Source organism: Sciurus carolinensis, chromosome 13 (genome assembly GCF_902686445.1).
Source record: "Sciurus carolinensis chromosome 13, mSciCar1.2, whole genome shotgun sequence".
Classification (NCBI taxonomy): Eukaryota; Metazoa; Chordata; class Mammalia; order Rodentia; family Sciuridae; genus Sciurus; species Sciurus carolinensis.
Window position 1 is genome coordinate 17941523 of NC_062225.1, and position 11087 is coordinate 17952609.

General features: G+C 52.7%; 1 protein-coding gene across 1 annotated transcript in view; it reads right to left on the bottom strand.

Moving 5' to 3' along the window:
• Positions 1–7435, bottom strand: part of Spred2 (sprouty related EVH1 domain containing 2) — a 124567-nt gene extending 117132 nt beyond the window's left edge. The window contains exons 1-2 of the mRNA XM_047522775.1: positions 6945–7435; positions 2405–3041 (exon numbers count right to left, since the gene is read on the bottom strand). Coding sequence (XP_047378731.1) covers positions 2405–2430 — 26 coding nt within the window. The 5' untranslated portion in view covers positions 2431–3041; positions 6945–7435. The remainder of the gene's footprint in view (positions 1–2404; positions 3042–6944) is intronic.
• Between the last annotated feature and the right edge of the window lie 3652 nt (positions 7436–11087).

The following is an 11087-nucleotide window of genomic DNA, read 5'->3' on the forward strand; positions in this document are numbered from 1 at the left end:
TTACATAAGAACACTGAACAACATAATGGACGGTGACTACAATGGCAGTTTACTGCCCATGAGAGGTTGCTTTCTTCCTAGGCATTTAATATCTCATGCCAAGGGCATCACATTAAATACAAACCCCAGAAGGCCATTTTGCAGTGGTGAAGGCACCAAGGTCTTCTGATTCTAACTGAAACCAGAACCTGTCCTCAAATATCCACATCTCAACTGGGTTTCTGACAGCAGTGGAGCAGTGGATTCTGAACTTGCTCTGAAAATCTGGAACTGGAGATATTTACTTATTGCTGGAGATCCCACCTTTTGCTTTGGATAGCAGATGAGGAAGGATGCAAGGCTGACATGCTGTTGTGAAAAGGAGCAGACGAGGCCTGTACTGCTCCAAGGGATGAAGCCAAGGAACTTAATGTAGAATGGTCAAACCTCTCCAAGAACCCTCAAGGCCAGAGCATGTTGCCGGTCCCTCACTACTCCTACTGCTACTTGAGGCACACGTGAGGACCCAAAGAAGGACTGTTTATTGGCCAAGTTCAAACACCGAAAAGACTTAGCAGCATATTCCTTCTCCTCTATATTTCAGCACTAAAAGCACAACTTTTTTTCACTTTACCATTTTAAGATAGGTATGTGAAGGCAAAGTAAAAATGTCTAAAATAGAAATACCAACAGATTGCGGTAAAGCCTCCCTGACTTGCACACCAGGCAGGATCCTCCCCAGTGACTGGTGTCCGGCAGATCAAGGGTTACTGCAGTTTAAGATCCCTGGGGACCCACAGGAAGGAAATTCCCATTCCCCAACCCAGCCAGGCAAGACACCAAAGGATAAAGGAGCACTTAAAAAGAAGTGAGATTTCTTAGAACACAGCATCCCGTCACCTGCTGCAAGACCTTCAAGTCTCCCAGTCGCCCGGCCCTGAGTCACTTCCCCTCCCTGCACGCCTGAGTCTCAATGCTCTCAGAGGAGGGGGTGGCGGTGTGAGGCGGGGAGACTCAGGGCCTCTGGAGATCCCAGCCCGCAGTCCCTACTCCCAGGCGCTGACCGGTGCAGAGTCTCCCTCTGAGACGCGCCCCCGCGGCTGCAGACCGGCTCTTAGCGCCCAAGCAGGCGCCAAGGCTACCTTAGCTAATGGCAGCACTGAATGAAAGAAGCCGAGGCTGGCTCCGGATTTATGAATGTGCAAGGGAGGAGGGATATCATGTGACAATAAAGGAGAGCGTCTTATTCACAAAAAAAGAAAAAAAGAAGAAAAAGTGGCTGGTGGCGGGCACAGCCACTGAGCAACGACAGCGGCTGCCGTGGGGTGACCGCTGGGACCCCAGGTCCCAGACTCGAGGCGCGGGGCCCAGCCGCCCCGCCCCCGGCGCACTCCAGAGGGGAAACGCCTCCGGCCCGGGAGAGGAAAGCCGAGCCCGACCCCGCCACTGCGAGGCGGGAGGGAGCTGCACCTTGGCCGGGGATGGAGACGGGCACCGGTCCCACGCAGGGAGGCTCGCGAGCCCCTCCGGCGCAGTGCCCTGAGCATTGTTCCCCTCCAGCCCGCGGGCCGGGCACACGCGCGTGCACGCGAGCGACAGCGCACACACACACGCACACTCTCTTTCTCTCTCCCCACCATCCAGGCAGCGCGCTGCCCCGCACGCTCCCGCCCGCCCCCGCCGCACACGCACCGGATCCGCCCCTCCAGCTACCCCGACCCTGCGGGGCGCGCGTGCCGGCCCACAAGCGCGTGTACACACACACACACACACACACACAAACGCACACGCACATACACACACACACACACACGCACACGCAAGCGCGCGCGGCGGGACCCTTCGGGCGGCTCCAGTGTGCCAGCTCGTGCACGGACCGCGGCGCACCAGACCTCCGCGCTGCCCGCGCCCGTCCTCCCCTTGCTGCACCGTGTTTTTTATGAATGAAAATGTGGTATGCAAATGAGAGCGATTCAAGAAAACGAAATGGCGGAGCCTGGGCCCCAGTGGGCTAGCGAAGGGACCGCGGGGCCGCCGGCAGGGCGCGAGTCACAAAACCACCACGTAATAGCCCCTCGACCCCGGGAAGCCTGAGTGGGGGTGTCCGATCTGAAGCTTCGGCCGCCAAGGATGGGGGGAGGTCCCTGGAGAGGGAGCGGGGACCGCCCCGAGGTCACCCGCGCGCCCTTGGACCCCGCAGCGGCCACCAGCCAGCCGACCCTAAGCGTACCCCTGCCTGCCCGCGACAGTTTCTGCCCCCTTCTCGATTCAGCAAGGAGGGAAATCTCGCGCCCCAATCCTGACAGGTCAGCGAGTTGCTGCATCCCACGCCAAGTTCACCCAACGAGTCCCCGCCGGCGTCCTCGGCCCCGGCCCCCGTGCTGTCCCGTGGGGCACCCTCGTCCCACCCCACGACCGAACTTACTCGTCCGGGTGTGTTTCTTCGGTCATTTTCTTGTTCACCTAGACGCCTGTCCCGCGGCGGGCAGCTCCGCTCCCTTCATCTTCCTGTCCGCTCACCCCCCTCTTCACATCTCCGGAGATCGCCTGATTTGGTTGGGGGGAGGGGGCTAGAGATGAAGGGGGCGCCGGAGGCAGAAGGGGAAGCTGGGCGACCCGAGCGCGGGGTGAGGCTTGGGGAAGGGGTGCACCGGCCAGCTGCCGGGGGAGCGAGCGGCGCCGCGGGCCAGGCGGGCGGAGGTCGGGGGCTCGGAGCGGGCGCAGGGCGAGCTTTGGGCAGGGGACCGCGGTGGGGGAGAGCAGAAGAAAAACAAGCGCGCCCGGAGCAGCGGGACTGCTCGGAGGAGGAAAGGTCCGGCGGCGGGCGGGGGCTGGGCCCGGGGTCGCCCCGGGGGCCGGGCCAATCACGGTTCCGGGGAGCGGTCGGCGGCCGGGGGAGGTGCGCCTGGGAGGCGGTGCAGGGCGCCCCGTCCGAGCCCCATCTCTCGACTCCACCGATTTACTCCATATTGGATTCTCACCGCCGCCAACAGGAGGAGGAAGTAGGGCGGAAGCGATGACGTCTTCCCAGCGGCCAGAGGTGGTGGAGTGCAAAAAGCTTCCTACTTGCGACCGAAAAAAAAAAGGAGAAAAAAAAAAAAAAAAAAACTTTGTCCCGCCTACTGAGCATGCCCAGCTTCCTTTCCCCCTCCCTCCTGGCTTCCAGTCCCCAAGGAGCCGCGGAGCGGAGTTGTTTGCGCCGGGTCTGCCTGGCTCCGAATCCTCCTCGACTATGGCTCCGGGTTTTAGGAAGCCCAAGAGGACGAAGGAGGCGGGAGCAGGGGACTCGAACACATCTGGCTCCCGTTTTGTCCCCTCCCTCTATCCAAACCCTAGGGTTGAAAATCGAGGGAGGGGAGGGGGGCGAAGATGGGAAAGCTCGAGGGAGGGACTGGAGTTAAGCGGCAGGAGGGGTGGTCGTGCTCAGAGGAACCACCACCCCCACCGCGAGGGCGGGGGCGGCGCAGGTGGCAGCGGCTGGCTCCTCCACCCCAGCCAGCCAGAAAGAGGGAGTTCAGACTTTGCCAAGGTTCTGAATGGCAGACGCTTTTCGGTTTCACGGGAGTCTTGTAATTTTTTTCGTCTTGATAGATGAGCGGGCATTTTAAAGGAGTCGTTATTTGTTTATAGAAAAATGAAAGGCCCCCAAACAGCCCAGAAACCTTTGCATTTTTGTAGAAATGATAGAGTTAATAGATAATCCCAAATATATTTCTGAAACTATCTAGTGAATTTCTCTGCTGGTGAAGGATGGATTTTGTTAGGCCCTTGAAGACCACAGTTACCGGGCCAGAGGTTGCCGGCCGGCAGTATGGACTTCGGCTTAGGGAGGTGAGGAGCTCATCAACATCCCACCCCATCCCACCACACCCCCGGTTTTATTTTTCCTGCCTTGGCTTGGGACCTGCTGGAGGTTTTCTGGGTGGGCCCAGAGTCTACAAAGCATCATCTCAAGGCAATGGGCAGGACTGGCTTCCTGGGTGTGCAGCTGGTGTAGCTGCACGCATGATCCGTGCTTGGTTTCTTGCTCTGTTGTTGCAATCCTGAAATCCTTTATAAACCAGGGCGCAGCGGCCCACGCTGGTGATCCCAACTACTGTGGAGGCTGAGTCTACATAGAAGGTAGGCAAGTTCAAGGCCAGCCTTAGCAACTAGGGGAGACTCTGCTTCAAGATGAAAATAAGTAAGACTGGAGATGTAGCTCATTGGTAGCTTGCATGAGGTCCTGGGTTCCATCCCCAGCCCCCTCCCCCACTATATATATATATATATTTATACATAAATATATATATGTGTATATATAAATTATATATATATAGTACTGGGGAGTGCACCCAGGGGTGCTCTAGCACTGAATTACAGCTCCAGTCCTTTTTATTTTTTTTGTATTGAGACAGGGCCTCACTGAGTTCCTGAGGCTGGCCTCAGACTTGCCATCCTCCCACCTCAGCCTCCTGGGTTCCTGGGATTACCATTGTGTACCACTGGATTGGACTCCTTTATAATTTTTTAATAAGGGGACTCTGCATTTTTCACTTTGCACCGGGTCCCACAAATTATATAGTTATGGAGTATTTCACTCTGGGATCCTGCCAGGGAGCAAGAGACATAGTCTCTGTCCTTTGCTGCTCCACAAGCCCAGTAGAATTTTCTGTACTTGTGAATGTGCCATGAGACAATCCACAGAGATTTTAGTAAAACAGGAACTATTAAATTAGAAGATAAGCATGTGCCTCAGGTATGACATACCTAAAAGGTATATGCAAATGGAGAGCCCTGTGTGCTCCAAAGATGGTAAGTTTCACCTTGAGTCAGGAGAAACTGACAGCTTATGCTCAGCTTCCTGTTTATCACATCCATGATCTTTGTGGACATAGACTGAGGTTCATCCCTTTGATACTGAGTTCTGGTGATATATAGTGGTGAGAAGGGCCCTAGACTGGGTGGAACACCTGAGTTCTGGTTTTCTCCTGGCCCACCTGAGACCCTGAGTGAGGCTTGTATCAATTCTTCAGTTTCACAAGGATAACAAAGCCAATGGTGTTTTTCTCAGTTTTCAGGTCAAGAGTCTTAAGAGAAACCAGGCCTGGTGGTGCTCACCTGCACTACGAAGTACTGGGGAGACCCAGGCAGGAGGTTCGCAAGTTTCAGGTCAGCCTGGGAAAGTTAGTGAGGTTAGTGAAAACCTGTCTCAAAATAAAAAGGGCTGGGAATATAGCTCAGTGTTAGAGCACCCCTGGGTTGAATCCCCAGTACCAAAAAAAGGGAGGGAGGGAAGGAGGGTGAGAGAGAGAAAGAGTGTCGTGGTTCAGTGGTAGAGCGCTTGCTTAGCACGTGAGAAGCACTGGGTTCAGTCCTCAGCACCACATAAAATAAAGGTATTGTGTCCATCTACAACTAAAATAAATATTTTTAAAAGTCTACGACAAAGCACTAACTAGACAAAGGCAAGATCTCAATGTTCTCTAAATCCCGTAACTACCCAGTTCTCACTTTCCATCACTGTTGCTCTCTTCTGGGTGTGTTGAAAGAGGTCCTACTCTCAATCATTCCTGAACTTCCAGGAACACAGGCATTTATTCACACCCAAATTACCCACCCAATAGGCATCTCTCTAGTTTCAGAGTGCACAGTAGAGCACCATGGCAGTTGTGGTGATTATTAGTGCCTGCAGGTTGACAAACTGTGAGAAGCATGGATGGGTTTAACCCTACTTGCTCAGCCAGCTGTCTATGGTGAAAGACTGGTCGAGCCCGTGGACTAGGCAGCCAGGGGGACAAAAAAATCATTCTAAAATCCAGGACTAACAAAGTCCCTATTGAGATATCCTGGTGCTAGACTCAGCCTGGAGCATCTTGAGAAGGTGCTTAGATTCTTTTTAGTGGTGGGTTCAGAGTCTTTGTGTCAGAATAATAACCCCAACATATGGTTGCTGGAAGATGAAATGAGCTATATACAGTGAAGGTACTGTAGATAAGACACTCCTTTGCCAGGCGCAGTGGTAGAGGCTAAAGTAGAAGGATCAGGAGTCCAAAGCCAGCCTCAGCAATTTAGCAAGGCCCTAAGCAAATTCGTGAGACCCTGTGTCTAAAACTCTAAAATATAAGAAAGGGCTGGATGTGGCTCATTGGTTAAGGTTCCCTGGGTTCAATCCCTTGTACCAAAAAAAAAAAAAAAAAATTCCTGACAACTTTTCCTTCTCTTCAGTTGATTCCTTGTCCTTCTTTTTCCTTTTCTTTCCCAGTGGCAGGGATGGAACCCAAAGTCTTGCACTTGCTAGGCAAGGTGCTCTGCCACTGCATTAGATCCCCAGCCTCTTTTTGTTCCTTTAAATAAAGCCTTACAGCTGGGTGAAGTGGAGCATGCCTGTAATGCTGGGGAGGCTGAGGCAGGATTGCAGGTTCAAGGCCAGCCTCTGCAACTTAGTGAGACCTTTCTCAAAATAAAAAAAGGCCAAGGGCTGGGGATATAGCTTAGTGATTTAAGCACCCCTAGGTTCAATCCCCAGTACCAATAAAGAAAGACTTCCAGTTCTTTTCTTGCTTTGTTAGTCACTCAGAGGGGACTTTTGGTACAAACGGATTCTAGCAGATCACGTCTTAGTCTTTCCCATCAGTGATTAACTGTGGTTGAGGTGAATCTGCTTTCTGCATCTTGACACAATGCATGCGTATCCTGGGTGAATAACTCAGATATGTTTATTGAATTGAACATCAGAGTCTTAGCAAAGTCCACTGAATCGTAACTGGGAAAAGGGAATAGCACGGATTAAGAGCTTTAAAGACACCGATGAAACAAATTAAGGACCCATATCCCTCCCTGTCCCTCCCGCATCCAGCAAAACAGCAGACAGCTCTGAAAACACTCTCATCAAGAGTGTCGCCTCGTAAAGCTTTAAAGGTGACATCGAACGGCTCACAACTTGCACACCAAGCCAGCGGAGCCCCCCGCCGGACCCCACCTACCGGCCTCTCAATCCCGAGTGCCGGGCGGGGGAAGCACCCTCGGTCGCGTCCTTCCCGCGGGCGGCCGGGAAAGCCCGGAGCGCGGAGCCGGAGCGACCCTCGGCGGCGGCGGGACGGGCATGCTCAGTAGCCCCGCAGGTCGTGTTGCTCTCGGAAGCGGGCCGCGGCCCCCGCCCCCTCCCGGCCCGCACGGGTGCTGGGAGAAGCGGACATTTTAGCTTCCTGTGCCGTCCGCCTTCTCGCGGGTGTCCTTCGCCCCTTGTCGCCCGCCGGGGTCGGGGAGCGCTGGGTGCGTAGGTCCCCCCAGCCGCGGAGTGGAGGTGGGATCTGATAAAGCTCCTGGGGAGGGGGCGACGCGGGCAGGACTCCGCCGGGCCTGCGACGCGCGCCGCACTGCCGGCAGCAGCCGCCCACCGCCGCGGCACCCTGCTCCGGGCCGCGCGAGGCGCGCGCAGCGGCGCCCGGGCCTGTCCTCGCCTCACCCCCACCCTGCCCCTTCGGAATTTCTCAATGACCCGCGCTGCGAGGACACTTCCGACGCGGGAGGGAGGGGTGTCATTAGCGCTCGGTTTATCAGTTCCTTCCGGTCTGCCCCAGCCCAGCCCTGCGCCCTGCCTGGCCGCGCCTCGGGCGCTCGGCTGTCTTTATTGTTAGGTTTAAATAAGCAGCCGTGTGTGCCAGTGTGTGCCAAGTGCGTTTGTGGCCCAGCTGTCTCCCCCAAGACGGCTTCCCGCTGGCAGCAGTGGAAACCCAAGCTACTCTGGCGAGGAAGGGGATGATGCAAACTTAGAAGCTGACCCGGCACCCGGGAATGTGCCCCCCCCCAGCCGGGCGCGCGGCGTCCCTGTTGGGCATGAATGGCTGGAGCGCGATTGCATAATCTGCGCGGTATAAATAGCCAGCGGGCGGGCCGCTGACGCGCTCGGTTGTACCGTTATCGTGCAATGCTTCAGCGCCGGTGCCGTTCACTCCCAGGTCATTTTCCCTTTGGGCTGCAATCCCGCGATTTAAAATAGCTGAGACGAAAGGCCCCAGCCCCCGCCCCCGCCTCCCCTGAGTTCATGTATTATGAATGAAACGCCAACCCCGCCGCGTCCCGAGGTCTCCACTTCAGGTAGGAGAGAGGCTCAATGTCGACCCAGCGGCCCCAGCAAAAGTTGGGTGTGCGCGCGCGTTGGGGTGGGGACAGAAAGTAAGAAATGATTGATAGGGCTGGGAAGGAAACATTCTTTTTAAGAAAATGTAACCGCTCGGGGTTTGCCTCTGGAGTTTCAGTTTACAACTGTACCAGCCTCAGTCAATTTAAGAATGGATTATGCAAAAGGGTCTTTCCTCTGTGGCTGCCGCCCTCCTGCCGCAGGCCGCTGCTTCTGTAGGAAGTGCTGTTTCATCCGGAGGAGCTGGTTCCTACCCCCCACCTCTCCTGACCACCCCTTGGGGCAGCAAACCCCCACGCCGTCCCCCGCTGACTTTTAGAGAGCCCTGGGGACCTTGAGAGACTCCAAAGAGAGTGAGAGTCACTGTACCTATGCTAGTTCTAGAACTCTGTCCAGAAGCCTCAGTTACGTCAAAGCTTGAAGTTAAAAACGTATTCTTTCCAACCCATTTCATGTGATCTTTTTAAAAGTTAAAGTATGCAGAGGGTTTTCCCTTCTGCCAAACACCAATTGCAACTTCATTTCTTAAGATTGTCAGGTTTTGTGTGTTTTTTTTTTTTTTTTTTTTTTTTTTTTTTAACGGATTTCCATCCTGCGAAAGGCAATGGTCAAGGTCATTATTTTTCATGTTGGGTACACAGTCCTCCAATTTCCATTTAAAGTGCCAGGTATTCTATAAGGTCACAGAGATACCAAGGTGAAGGAAAGAAAAGAGGTTTCTGTCCTGCAGGGACAGTGTCAGGTGGGGCCACAGGCGTGTGAAGAACCCAAGTGGACAGCAAAGTAACTGAAAATTGGGGTAAACAGAAGAGGCAGCAGAAGTCAAAGGAAGGCTGCCTAGAGGAAGGGATATTTGAGCCAATTTACACACACACACTCACACACACACACACATGCCACTGGTGATTGAACCCAAACACTCTCACAGTGAGCTACATGCCAGCCGTTTTAATTATTATTATTTTGTGGCAGGTCTGGAGCTTGCTGCCTGGAACCTCCTGCCACAGACTCCCGGTGGCTGGGATTACCAGTGTGCACCTCCACACAGGGATAGCATGATGGCAGGAGTGTCCTTGATAACTGGAAGAGAGGTCTCCAGGATGGAGAGCCCAGTGAACACAAAGGCCCAGAGGCATGAGCTGGTATCAGGAGCTAGAGGAAAGAGGCAACAAAAAGGGGAGAAGGCGAAGAGCTGGACCGGGAAGGACAGACAGTCTGCACTAAAGGAGGCTAGACTTTTAAGTCAGGAACCTTTTGTGGTAGGTTCACAGCTGATCTTTATTCAGTCCCAGATCATTGCTGTGGCCTCCATAGTTATGCAAATGTAGGGCAAGTGGGCATCCATTGTTCTGGGATTAGGGAATCAAACCACATTCAAACACTGACAGCTCTTAAGCCAGATAAGGCCTGAGACAAGTTTGGTTTTGCCTGCCTTTTTTTTTTTTTTTTTTTTTTAAAGCTAACAGTTTAAAACTAGAATATTTTAAGATTTGTGGTTCCTCCTGAGGGGGGAAAAAATGAAAGATCTGGCAACTGTGAGTGCCAAATTCTTGCTTGGTAGTAACTGATTGTTGCTAAGAGGCAGCTGCTTCAGCTTCTGGCTCCTAGAGGCATTTGAGTTTTTGACCCCTGGTATGAAAGAAAGTTTTGTGACTGGATCAATCCCCCACTCTGAGACCCCCAGGTAGGTAGAGCTTGTCACTGGGTAAAACAGTTTGCATGAGGAGCCCTGGGCCTCTTGGGAGGAAAGACATCAATTTAAGTCTCCTTCCCACAAATTCTGCATTAGGTGGGCAGCCCAGGCAGGGTGCATTAGAATGGGCCTAATCACAGCCCAGTGACAGGAACAGTGAGGCTCCTAAATAACAACTAAGGCTTATCCCAGCTCAGGCTGTTTCTAGGGAAACCCACCTAAAATAGTAGGCTATCTGCCACATGGGGAGATGGGCATTCAAGTGATCAGCTGGAAAAGTCCCCAAACAGGATCATGCTTGTACCCCAAATTTGTGGAACATAGCAAGTCACACTACCAAACTTTTAAAGCAGGCAATGCTAGACTCAGATTTTACACTTTTTAATAAGTTGATTACTACAGGCATGGAGGATGGTTTTTAGGGAGCCAAGCAAAAACTAATTCAGAAGAAGTTTTCTACTGTGACAAAGCACAGTGGCAGTGGCCATGGAGAGAGGTAACCAATTCCAAAGACACAAATGGGGTAGAAAATGACTTGGCCTTTTGATCTGTTAGATATAAGGACTAATGAAGAGGTCTGGGATAATTTCCAAGTTTCTGACTTGGAAAATTCGGTACCTCTTTGGTGCCTTTAACATGATTAGGGCAATTGGTGAGGAGGAGGGCTTTGGCACTGAAGATGGAGACGCACCACTGGCAATTGCTACCACTCAAATCTGAGACCCAGAAAATAAGTCAGGAATTGAGGGATACAGATGGGCCAAGACTGAAGAAAGCCAGACCCAGAGATGGAGACGAGGAGACAGTTCCCTAGGGACATGATTTAAGTAGCTGGATTTAGTTGTTTTGAAAGCTTAGGGATGATCTGGACTTTTTAAAATGTAAAATGTAAGCCAGACTCAGTGGCACATGCTTATAATCCTAGCTATTCTAGAAAGGAACATCTTGAATCTGAGGTCTGCTTGAGCAACTTTGTGAGACCCTGTCTCAAAATAAAATATAAAGACAGGTGTGGTGGCACACACCTGTGATCCTGGTGATTTGGGATTATAGTAATTCTAGTCATTTGGGATCCTCATGATTTGGGATCCTTTCCCAAGTTCAAAGCCAGCCTCAGCAATTTAATGAGGCCCTGAGCAACTTAATCTCAAAATAGAAAATTCTGGGGATGTGGCTGAGTGGTTGAGCACCGCCGGGTTCAATCTCTGATAGCAAATTAAAAAAAAAAAAAGACCAGGGAGGATGTAGTTCAGTGGTAGAGTACCCCTGGATTCAATCCTCAGTGCCAAAAAA